Source organism: Pseudorca crassidens, chromosome 7, assembly GCF_039906515.1.
Source record: "Pseudorca crassidens isolate mPseCra1 chromosome 7, mPseCra1.hap1, whole genome shotgun sequence".
Taxonomy (NCBI): domain Eukaryota; kingdom Metazoa; phylum Chordata; class Mammalia; order Artiodactyla; family Delphinidae; genus Pseudorca; species Pseudorca crassidens.
Genome location: NC_090302.1, coordinates 3,990,475 through 4,002,976, shown reverse-complemented (window position 1 = coordinate 4,002,976; position 12,502 = coordinate 3,990,475). Strand labels below are relative to the sequence as shown.

The 12,502-nt window shown below is 46.4% G+C and overlaps 1 protein-coding gene across 4 annotated transcripts in view; it reads right to left on the bottom strand.

The window, feature by feature from the left end:
• The window catches only part of TSC1 (TSC complex subunit 1), a 48,944-nt gene that overhangs the window by 5,760 nt on the left and 30,682 nt on the right, over window positions 1-12,502 (bottom strand). For all 4 annotated transcript variants that reach the window (XM_067742857.1, XM_067742855.1, XM_067742856.1 and 1 more), the window contains 12 exons: window positions 12,267-12,378; window positions 11,835-11,953; window positions 9,988-10,057; window positions 9,476-9,580; window positions 8,630-9,188; window positions 7,509-7,552; window positions 6,713-6,879; window positions 5,734-5,916; window positions 4,733-4,843; window positions 3,493-3,615; window positions 384-571; window positions 141-302 (listed from right to left, as the gene is read on the bottom strand). In XM_067742857.1, the coding sequence (XP_067598958.1) occupies window positions 141-302; window positions 384-571; window positions 3,493-3,615; window positions 4,733-4,843; window positions 5,734-5,916; window positions 6,713-6,879; window positions 7,509-7,552; window positions 8,630-9,188; window positions 9,476-9,580; window positions 9,988-10,057; window positions 11,835-11,953; window positions 12,267-12,378 (1,943 nt within the window). The remainder of the gene's footprint in view (window positions 1-140; window positions 303-383; window positions 572-3,492; window positions 3,616-4,732; window positions 4,844-5,733; window positions 5,917-6,712; window positions 6,880-7,508; window positions 7,553-8,629; window positions 9,189-9,475; window positions 9,581-9,987; window positions 10,058-11,834; window positions 11,954-12,266; window positions 12,379-12,502) is intronic.

Genomic DNA, 12,502 nt, shown 5'->3' with positions numbered 1-12,502 from the left:
TGGGTGCTCTGAGGGATGCAGCTGAGAGCTGCAGGCTCGCCTTGTCAGGCTGGGACCGCTGCTACCACCACGCGATGCCTCCCTGCTCTGTCAGCGGCAGCCTCACGATGAGGCCATGGCTGCCGACTCTTTGCTCCTACCTTTCTTCCGCCGCTTCGGCTGCTTCTGTTTTTTCTTCTTCAAGTTTTTTCAGGAGGCCATCCTTCTCCAACCTGCCGTATAAATCTAAGATCTCCAATTCAAACACTTGGGTGATCCTCTTCTGAGCTTCATACCTGCTCTCTGCGGCCTGCAGCTGTCCTCTGAAAGATACAGACCACCCCAGAATGTGGGAAGTTCTACTTAAATACATCACAGCAAAAACCTTTCCCCCTGAAAGTTACCTTGCCTGGAGTTTGACATCCTCTAAATATTTTTTCTGTTCCAAAAGAAGGTGGTCTTTCTTGGCTAGATGAGATTCCAGTTCCAAAATCCGTTTTTGAGCAGTATCCAGCCTCTGATTCTGCTGGAGAACATGGCTTCTGTTTTTTTCTAGTTCTTTCCGATATGCAGTTTTCATCATTTCTACTTCCTGATAACAAAACAAAACAAACAAACAAAAAAGGAATTGGAGTTAGTACTTTTAAAAAATGAACATGCCATATCCACTTTGAAACATCAATGTAACAAACACTGAGAAGGTACTTTATTAGTATATTGCTAGTGGAAATAGAAACTAGTACAACTTTCTGGAAAGTAGGCTGGCAGTAAGTACCTACTAATCCTTCCCTGAAATCTATCCCTTAGGAAATCATTTGAAACATGAATAGACATTTGGGCACAAAAATAATCAGCACAGCATATTCAGAATAGCAAAAAACTAGAAACTATGAAGTCTAACGTCAAGAAAGTAAATTAAAGTACATCTTCTATTTAATAAGATTTTTAAAATTATTTGTATCAGTAAAAGATAAAAAAGCAGATTATAAAGCCACGTGAATAGTGTGATCAACTATGTTAACACACACATTCTGAAAACACGCCAATATTCAGTTATGATTTCAACACAGTGGAGGCGTGGGCCGGCACAGTGGTGGTGCAGTTCAGTGCAGTGGAGGTGCAGTTCAGAGTGGTGGCGGTGTAGGCCGGCGCAGTGGCAGTATGGGTTGTTTGTTTTCTTTTATACTCTTCTCCCTCCCCTAATACCAACTAAGATAAAGCTAGAGACGCAACAGGAATGAACATCTGCAGACCAGGTACCCTGACAAGGTTTGTCAATCACGCCAGGAAGACAACCTGCCTGCTGACCGATGGAAACAGCAAGTGTGCGCTATGCTCAGAGAGAGGTGGAAAGGATGCTCTTCTAACAAGTATATGCTACGTTTGTGTTGTGTGGCTTTTTTATTGTGGTAAAATATGCATAAACTTGAAATTACCATACATTTGTCTTTTTAAAAAAGATAATAAACCATACGGAGCAAGGAGATGAGCTTGCCTGAAGGCACCCCACCTCGAAGATGGCCAGCAAGCCCAACGCTTCCTCGGTCAGAACGGGATCGAGTTAAGCTCAGGACTGGGACCAGATAATGCGGCCGCTCCAGCTATGCCTGATGGCTCCAGGCTTCGGCATAGGTTAGGTAAACAAACTGAACTCTTGTCGGAAACGACAGTAAGTACTTATGGAGAATCAAACAAAGCACTGAACTAGGAACATCTATGCACTATCACTAACTCTCACAGCCATGTAAGAGGGGCTACACCCAGTACCTACCAGCCATTCCCCACCTGATGCTCAGATACCCATTCCTCGTCCCCTACTTGACTGACCAAGAGGAAGCCCAGCTCCAGGTCCAAACACAGGTTCAAAGCCATGGCTAGCTAGGGATGGACACATGACATAATCGTGGCCAATAACAAGGGTGGGAGGTCTGGTGGAGAGTTCCTGGGAAAGGTTTCCTTAATGACAGAGACCTGCAGGAGGCGATGCTCTCCTCCTCCAGGGGACATCATGACATCTACCTGTGACAGTGTTCACTGTGGCACACACTTTGCAACCAGGAGCACAGACTGCCCAAAGACAAGGTTGAGAGGATAGGTCGAGTGGTGCAGAAGAAGGGAAAGAACGAGGCTCCTTGCTGCTGTCCCTCAGCTGCTGACTTGACCAACCTGGAACTCACCTGCCTCGGGACTTCTTGTCAAGAGATATAATGAAACTCTTTATGGCTAAGCTGGTGAAGTCTTTTTTTGTTGCTGCTTACAGCTGAAGGTTGCAAGTCAGTATCACCATGCGCATTTTATGAACTGTGAAGCCAGGCCCAAAGAGGTCAGGTGGCTTGCTTGAGGTCCCAAGGGGGTAAGTGTTCCAACCAAAAGACAGCACCGTGGCACCCATCCACATTTCTCTCGGGAGAGTTAGGAGTGTGTTTAAGTAAGCTTTTTCAGAGGTTCTCTAGTCCCTCAGGTCTCTTTTCCCTTCTTTCTTTTTCTGAGGCCATTATACTTCCAAAATTAATGAGAGCTGGTTTCTAGAGAAAGTTCCACATTTAACATCCTTCTAAAGGGAATCTGAATCTGAGAGTTGAGAGAAGCTGAGAAATAAGAATAACTATTATGAAAATTCCATCTCTCTGATTCTAAGACTACTCCCTACATTTGGCCAAGGGAAAAGAAAACAAAGCTTTACAAAGCAAAAGCCCAAGAAATCCTAAAAAGAAAGCCTGTGTGTGATGAAGAAGTTAGTGACAGGAAGCATCTAAGCATTTATTCTTAAAATTCCATTCCCAATTCATTCACCAACATTACCCGAGGCTATTTATAAAGTGACATGAAACTTCTGCCTCAACACCACTGGTAAGGCACTAATTAACGTAAGATCATCCCGACACTGGCCTTGTTGCCAGGCCTGAACCACCATCTGCTGAAATCAAATTCAACATTACGAAGAAAAAAAATATTTCTAGCAGTATAAACCCACAGCCCAGAGAGTTATATGCTAAACAGAATTGGCTCCCCATCCTTTTTCTTTATCTGTTAGCCTGTCTCTCTCTCTTTAAAGACGGAGGCATGGGTAAGAGAAGGAAAACACTTTTGGGACTTCCCTGGTGGTCCAGTGGTTAAGACTCCACGCTTCCACTGCAGGGGGCACAGGTCTGATTCCTGGACAGGGAACTAAGATCCCGTATGCCACGCGGTATGGCCAAAAAAAAAAAAAAGAAAGAAAAAGAAAAAAAAAGAAGAAAAACACTTTTATCACCTAGTCTGTACCAATTACCATTATGTGCTTTCACATATAACTGATTTAATTTCAAAGCAACCCAACTAAGGGAAACAAGTTTGTGTGACAGATGAAAAGTGCCTGTGTTGCCAGACCAGGGAGAGATGGAAATGACATTAGGTCTGCCACGCCATCTTTCAGGAAACAATTCATAAGCCATTCTCTGTGCTGTGCCATAGACATATTGCCTGGGTCCTAACAGCGTCCCAGGTAGGGTCTGGTTCCTCAAGCCCACATACCTTTGTGGTGTCTGAATGCTTGTTCTGCAGTTGTTCCAAATACAGCTCGTTGACTTCCCCGAGAACCAACAGCTGCCTGTTCAAGAACTCCATCTGCTGTTGGACCGACTCACTATTTGAGAGCTAACAAAAACACAGAAACAAGCAAAGTGAAAGATCTGACGACACAAAGCTAGCAAATGGACATTCAACAGGGAACCAGCTAGGAGCACACTATTTCAGGGCTGAGTCAGTGTAAACAAGCCCCATGGTTTCAAAGGCCACACCAAAACGGCTGGTGGGGAGGAAGGGATACAAGGGCAACAAAAATGGACAGAAACGTACTTCAAAATTGTCCCTATGCAAAGGGGAAGAGGCGCAAATGCTCCACATCAAAACTGGCCACCCACAGGGCACCTCGAGGAGATGGGTATGTACACAACCACCACAGCAGGGACGTTAGGTCCAGTGGGATAAAGCCCTGGAGTAAACCCACAGGTTCTTGAGTAAGTGATTTACATATGAGTGCAATGACTTCCAAAGAGGGAAAGATCATAGCTCAAAAGCCTGAATGAACTCTTCACATTTATGTGAACGAAGTATTAAGAACAAGTTCCCAGGATACACACAGACCAGGGCTCAGGCTAGGTAGTTCCCTGCTGCAGGGCCGTCCATGCACTGTCTGATGTTTAGGAGCACCTCGGCCCCTCCCACTCAATGTCAGTAGCATCAAAAACGTCAACCAGTGGTGGTGCAGTGGTTAAGAATCCGCCGGCCAATGAAGAGGACATGGGTTTGAGCCCTGGTCCAGGAAGATCCCACATGCCGCAGAGCAACTAAGCCCATGTGCCACAACTACTGAGCCTGCGCTCTAGGGCCTGTGAGCCACAACTACTGAGTCTGCGTGCCACAACTACTGAAGCCCGCATGCCTAGAGCCCATGCTCTGCCACAAGAGAAGCCACCGCAATGAGAAGCCCGCGCACCACAGCGAAGAGTAGCCCCAGCTCACTGCAGCTAAAGGGGGCCCACGCATAGCAATGAAGACCTAATGCAGCCAAAAATAAATAAAACACAAAACAAAACAAAAAACGTCAGCCAAAAATGTCTCCAGATATTGCCCAATGTCCCCTGGGGGGAGGGGAGCAGAATCACTCCCTGTTGGGAAGCCCTGACACAGACACACGAGTACTACACGTGTCCTGTCTGGAGGAAGGACATCAGCAGTGGTGTGAGCATGGCCCAGCTTGCTCGCCTCTTACCTTCTGAGACACCTGGCTGAGCAGCAGCTCGGTGTGGCACACCTTGCTGTTGGCCTTCTTCAGCTCTATGCGCAGCTCCGCGATCATGTTCCTGCAGTCCTCCAGCTTCGTCTGCCCAAGGAGACATGCCAGGAAGTTACAGGGTGCCAGCAGGCCAGGCCACGGGTGCACCTGGCCATCGGCCCACAGAGAACCGGGAAAGCCTCGTGCCTCTGTTGCTCTACTATTCTTGGGCCATCAGGCTTAAAACTAACTTAGCTTTAAAAAGTAAGTTATAGTTAATTTCTGAGTTTCTGACTGATTATCAAAAGGAAAAACAAAAAAGCGCTTATTAAATCTGCAGTTCCCAAACTGCACCAAAGAGCCCTGGGGCTACACAGCAGGCTCACAGAGGCGCTGTGGGGCTAGTTTTAAATTTCGAGGGAAACACAGCGACATCTACTGGTCATGATGTGAACTACTAGCTAGAGGGAGCTCAGCGTTTCAGTTATCAGGTGCTCTACGTGCCTGTGGAACACGTATTATCTTTGCAAAGCTGGGCTTGTACGCGGTTGCTGTGATAAACATCACCATGAGAAAACCAATGTGAAACAGGAATTGAGGGCGTCAGTGTCTCATCTGATTCCAAGGTCTGAGACTCGGCAGTGCCCAACAGGTACACACACCGCATTTGTAAGTGACCATGGTCACTCAAAAATGAGATTGAAAATTGAAAAAAAAGTATGTGTATTATTTTCTAACAGCTACTAAGTCATTAGGACCTAAATCCTAAGTTGTCTGGATCTACTTACTAGGCAGAACTGTTAGATGTTTCTTTTGGCTGTGGAGTACCAGGAAAAAATTAATGAAATGCCGACAGAACCGTGAACCCAGAAAGCTGGGGACCCTCTGCCCTAAATAAAATGTACCTGACGTGAAATCTACGTGCCACGATTTCAGAGCTGAATCAGGTGCCTTCCCGCCCTTTCCTGGCGGCCTCTGCCGGGCGCCGCAGCGCGTACCTGTAACTCCTGGCTCTGGTTGTAGAACTCCTCCCGGTCATGCTGAAGCTGTCTGATCTGGCTGTGGAGCTGGGTGACCACCGTGTCTCGCTGCTCCTGAAGCTGACTGTATCTGGCTTGTTCTTTCTGCAGACTAACCTTCCATATCTGGATGTCTTTCTCTTGTAACTTCAACTGGTCTTTCTAGCAGAGACCAAAGAGGCCATCATTTTAGCTGCCTTCCAGCACGGGCAGTGACCCTCAAGTTCAATGCATGCTGCAGACACTTCATCTGAACAGGCACGAGCTAACCACAGGCCCAGAATCTGACAGCTCACTGCTGTCTAACTTGGCTTTTGGGCAAGGGTTTCCAAATTCCACATTAGCAAATGGATCAAAAGTTGCTTAAAGGACTTTTCTCAGCGATCAACTTGCTCCTGATACTTTCAAAAGTCCTAAGCACCAGCAATGAAGTAAGTGCTGGTACTGGCCAAGGTCGCTCAAGTGAGGAACACTGACTGAACGCTTACCTTGCACCAGCAATGCGCAAATGCTTACTGACACGGTTTTTTTAACCACCACAGTTAGAAAGTAGATGCTGCTATTATTATTCTCATTTTACAGAATGGGTAACAGAGGCCTCCAGAGGCTAAATGACTTTCCTAAGGTAATGAGTGTTAGAGCCAAGGTCACTCTCCAGGTCTGACTGGCTTAACTGCCCTCCAAGTTTCTGCCATAAAACTGCTTCAGGAGAGCCGGTTTTACATTTGGAGAAACAAAATCACCTTTGCCTCTGTTATCATCATAGCCAATTACAGACCAACAGACACAAAAAAATCACTTGTCCCCGTGGATTAGAAGAGCTGCAAGGGAATTCAGGGATGTGGCCGTTCACATATTAACCTCAGAGACGAAGTGACCTGCCCCAAGCCGCACGAGCGGGCAGAGCCAGGATGGAGAGCTCTGGCCTCGACCCCCGCCCGGGCCCCGAGGTGCTCACCATGGCAGCGTTGTGCTCCTCCAGAGCGGCTGCCCTGGTCACCTTGCGCAGGAGCCGCCTGTTCCGAAGCGCGTGCTGCTGCCTCTTAAAACGCTCATAGAGTAACTGGTTGTGCAGTAAAAGCAACTGGTTACGGAGGGAGCGGGTCTCATCTGAGGGAGCGGAGCCTGATTGTAAAGCAGAGGGAGGGTGGCAGAGACGCCTTTTACACAGCGGTCAGTCAAGCCCCAGCCAGCGGTTTGTTAGCTTAAGAAACACGATTCTTGAAGAAACAAAGTCACTCACTTTGCAAACGACCACCTGGTTTCCAGCCACAGTCACTCAATGGGGAAGGGGGAGGGGCAGTACCTACTACCCATCTTCCTTTTAAAGGAACGCACAGGGGTACAATGTAGGATGGCTCTTTGAGAGCTCCAAGTGTTTTTCCCCACAAATCTGCTATCTATCTATCTATCTATCTATCTATCTATCTATGACTCCATTTCTTGCTTCTTGGTAGGTTATCGCTCAAGAACTGTCCCAGCACCACTCACTTCACTTGGATCTTTTCTAGGGAAGGCTGGCATGAGGCCTGCCTCTTTGCACTTCTGTTCTCAAGCACGTGGTACTTGCCACTTTTCAAAAATAGGAAATGCTGACTTTGCAACACGTGAGAGACTCTGTACCCAAGCAGATAACCCAGCTGGAGCAGTAGGGAAGGGGAGATGTTTCCTATAGGGCGCCTCCTTCAAGGACAGAAAAGGCAACAAAGCAGGATCTCTATGGGCTGGATTTGGAGCTAAAGTAACAACTTTACCTCCGAAGTGGGTCCAGTCGACAGACTTGCTGGGTAAAGACAACCTAGGAAAAAAAAGTTTTTGAGTGAGAAAGTTACAGATCTTACCTAGAAAAATTTAACTGGACTTTTAATTGCAGCAACATTAAGTCACTTCCTTGTGGTCACAAGTGCACAGGCATGAGAAAGTTTCAAACACAAAGTCCACCTGGGGTAAGAGGAGGGGCCTTATAGCTGATGGAAGGGGCCCCCATTAAGCACCACCAAGTTTCCAGAGTGGAAAGGCCCTAACTCGGAGCTCATACTGTAGCCTCTGAACTTTGGTCAGCTCTCCAAGGCAACTGAGTGATCAAACACACTGAGAGCTGTTTTCAACCCTCTCTGTTGAGAAGCTACTGTCACCCAAGGTTAAGGAAAAAGCAGGTAATTTACCTGAGTCTATTACACTAAACTTCATTCAAAAAGGGATCATAAACATTAATCTGTCAAATTCCACCTTAGGTTATTCTACAGAAGAAAAATTTAAACTAGCATTCCCCAAGAGCCTGTTTAGAAATGGCATCACTGTGGACTAGTGATTCCCTTATTCTTTCTCTAGATCACCTTTAAAAGTGTAATAAAGAAGGGGTGAGAACAGTGCTCTCTGGCAGGTTCTTAACCCATGTGAGCAGGGGCAGGCTGCCATGAACTTGCATTGAAATGCTGACGGTGTTTACCTTCCATCTAATGGACTATGTTACCAAAACAAAACAACAACAAATCTGCAGCTGGAGAAGGAGACTTCGTGACCACTATTTCTATATTATTTGAACACCATAACCTCATCCTCAAATTTTCAGAGAGCAAAGATGAAAGCATTTGAGCTTCTTCACAGCACAGTGGCACAAAACAGCCCAATATAAAAGACTCATTTTTAAATGGCCTGTAACCTAAGGAATTACCTGAGTTTAACGCGCCTGTGTGGAGGATACACACATTCATGTACGTCAAAGGCAACAGGCTAGAAGGACGCCTGACAAAACAGCGAACCAACTGCCTCTGGTGAGCACAAGAATAATTCCTGTTTCCAACCACCAGCTTCTTGTAGTTTATAATCAAACGGAACGTTTAAAGGAAAAGAGAACAGCGCTGCCGCGCCTCACCTGCTGAGCTCCTTGCTGTGCGCGTCTGCCCCTTGCTGTATCAGTCTGTCCAGCACTTCCATGGGGGAGGCAGAGGGCATGAAGTCCTCCTCCGTGTTCCCTTTTGCTTTCTTTAGCAGTCCCTCCGTCTTCTTGCTGACAAAATGACGGGCAGTCTTTGGCAGTGCCACCTCAAAAAGATGATCGTATGGGGGAGGTTGCCCACCGCCAAACCCCACTCCCCTCTGAGGTGGAATTTTAAAAGGGCTGGGAGTGAGGATGCTGCTCTCCAGAGAGGCCTGGCGCTCTCTGTCCCCAGCAGGGCTCTCCTCGGCGCCTCCGCAGGGCAGGTCTATGGGGGTAAAGGCTTGCTTTGGGGTGTCAGGCCCCAGCCTGTCCAGGGCGGAGTTCAGAGGCTCAGGGTTCGCACCGGTGCCCTGGGCACTGGAGACGGCTGAGTGGGTCTTCCGCGGGCAGCCCGGGAGACTGTCCCGGTAGAAGGGAGAGTCAAAGCCTCCGCGAGGAGCTAGGGGCTCGGCGTCGGCTGTTGTGATCTCAGAGAGTTCTTTAGATATTGCCGCTGCGAGCAGGGAGGGAGAGAAGAGACAGCACAGTCAACAGGCCAACCTGGGTAAGGTCAGGCAGTGTGGGGTTGCACGCTGCCCTGGGCCCCCCAGAGGGACAGATAAACAGTGGCCTCCCTTTACTGGGCACAGGACTCAGAATACAACTCCCATCTCCTCCCCCAAGAGAAGAAAAACCAAGCAAGCCTGTGTGTGTTGACGCTAAATCCTGGTACTAGGGCACAACGAGGGCTTTACCAACTCGCAGCGATCCCACGCAAGGCCAGGATCCCGCACGTGTTACCTTCTTCTTTATCTTTTTCAATACTGTCTTCTTCAGAAGCCAGGTCACCTAAAAACCCTGGAAGATCACTGAGAGTGACAGACCCTTTGCTCCCAGGTAGCTCTTCTGAAGAGAAACAAAGACAAAGAAACACACTGGTCACCCCCGTCACTGTGAAACTGCTTCCACTGTAACAGAATAGGTCTACTATGGTTCCTTCTGCTGAAGACAGAAAGCTACCACAGAAAGCCAAAATATGACAATCATCTAACTAAAGGTACCAAAAAAGAATCCCACAGAAAATATAACTCTCTGTTCTTAACATCTCGGAGAACAGATAAAGCCACAGTTCGACCAGCTCAAAACACAGGCACTTAAGAGCTCTGGGGGCTGTTGTTATGAGGCTGGTTTTTCGAATTAATTATGTTTCATTATCTCTGGGCTTCAGTGATTTGCGGTGCTCCAGAATGTCCCTGTCTCCACACATAGCCCGTCAAGAACCAAGCAAGGTCTCCTGTTACCCGAGGTTTTACCTAATCCTCTGTCATTCGGAAGATGGTGTTGTCTATGTAGACAGGGCCTTGCAGAATCTGTTCTCTCTTCCTGAAAAGACAGGTACCACTTATATCACAAGGCAGAAAATTGTGTACATGTTCTCTAATATTAGAGAAATATCCTAAACACCTACAATTTTAGCATATTGTAGCGGAGTTTAAAGTTTAGCCCCATGGTTCTCAAACTGTTTGGTCTCAGGATGCCTTCCTATTCTTAATAATTATTGAGAATCTCAAGGACTTTGTTTATGTAGTTATACCTATTGATAGTTATCATGTTACAAACTAAAACAGAATTTTAAAATTATTAATTCACTTAAAAATAACAAACCCAGGAATTCCCTGGAGGTCCAGTGGTTAGGACTCCGGCTTTCACTGCTGAGGGCAGGTTCAATCCCTGGTCAGGGAACTAAGATCCCGCAAGATGTGCGGCGCGGCCGAAAAAAAACGACCCAATACACGTAAACATAAATAACATTTTTATGATAAATAAAAATAAGTTTAGTGAGAAGCGTCAAGCTGCTTCACATTTGTGCAATCCCTTTCACATCTGGCTTCGGGGAAGAAAGCTGGGTTCTCATGTCTGCCTCTGCTCGCTGCTAGGCTATTCTGGCTCAAGTGTATGAAGAAAACTCTAGGGCCCACAGATAAGTAGTTATAAAAAGTAAACAGACTGTTTAGATAACTGTGGATAGCCATCTTTGATACTACACTAAAACTTGACAAGGGGTGTTTCTTCAAGGTTAGTTACAGTGCAGAATCTGGAACCATGGCAATTCACTCTTCACACCGTGTCGAGATCCACTGGTCTGCCTTGTCCCCCAAATGCGTCTTTTACCTACGTGTGATTCTATAACATATACACTGGGCATGTAGAATACTGGGTCACCAAGGTATGCAGATCTTCTAAGTGTGGCAACATTTCATTATACAATATCAAAAACTCAAATTATTAACCAAGCTTCCCAAGACTTTTCAATCTCATCATAAAAGACTTGGGGAAACTATTAAGCTCTTGGTGCCAGATATCAGTTTTTTAATATTCTAGTTTCACCTTTTTATCACTGGCAACAAATACCGTCCGTTGTTTATCTTGAAGTGACAGACCCAGTTTGTCATCTAAGAAGCTAACTGCCTGCCAGACACTCAGGTATGAGTAACCATAGTTTGTCACCAGTTGTTCTTTCAAACAAAACTGCTGCTCCATGAAAAAAAGCAACTAGTTCAGCTCTTAGCTCAAATAACGGCACAAGTGCTTGTGGTGGCCACCACACACCGGTACGCACTCAGGTGCTTGATGTCTATTTCCTACTTCATCACAAACAATATTAGACATATGCGTTCTTTCTATGGAATACGCAAGGTTTGTTTTGTTGTTGTTTCTTTTCTTCTGTTAAACTGAAAGAACGCATCGAGGAAGAAGAATGCAATGCCTACTAGGAGAGTGTGATCTGTACTAAGGGGCAGCCCTCTTACCCACCATTGTTTCTGTGCCATGAGTGTAAGTGCCAATGTGGTAAAGAGGGCGAATAACCACTTAGTATTACTAAGAAAGGAGTTCTGACCTGGCAGATGCCCTTGAAGCGTTTTGAGACCCCTGCAGTGAGCAGATCACACTCTGAGAGCTGCTGGTTAGTCTATTTTTTCTACCTCAACAAAATAAAGGCCATACAGGGTTAGTCTATTTTGAATTGATCTGATTCAAACCCATTACATTTTAGGTCAAACTTCTATCTGGCATAACAGGCTTCACAAAGTGAGGCTGGAAGCACGTCACCGTGCTCGGGCGGGGGGGTGGGGAGGGCAGCAGAGGAGCCCAGGCAAACCTTCTTGGGGGCTGTGGCCATGGCCTGCGGGAGTGAAATGTGCACGTAGTCGTCCGAATGGCAGGGTGGGGCTGGAGGAGGAGAGGTTGCAGGGGTTCCCAGAGGAGTTCCTTTTCTACCTGCTCAGAGACAAGAGCAGAATATACACACTTTGAGGAAGTAAAACAATTAGGAAAACTGCCAAATTTGTTTCCGCTTAACTATTACTGCAAAGAAAGCTGCTAGAGTTAACTTTCTGGGGATCTAGATCAGTCTTTTTTTTTTTTTTAGGTTCACTTTATGTGTTGTGAAAGCTCCAGGGGTTTGTATTGTCAAAAATAGGTTTACTACTACAAATGGCTCTCAAACTCACTATTAGATCTAAGAGATAGTTCCTTATCATAAAAGGCCAGCCCCAACCAACCAGTCAAATCTAACCTAAGACATACATACCCGCTGTACCAAAGACTTTACTGTAAGGGTGTGACAAATCAGGTGGGACATTTCCAGGAGAAGTTGGAGGAGTGGTCATCCCACAAACCACAGATGGGCTCCAAAGAGTAGCCTAGAAGTTAATAAGGCAGGTCAGCGATGAGGAACGAACAGCTACGCCTCCCGAGTTTTAAGTCCATGATCAATGATCTTAAACTTAGCCTTTCAACTGGAAAAAGGCATCTTATTAAAGCCTT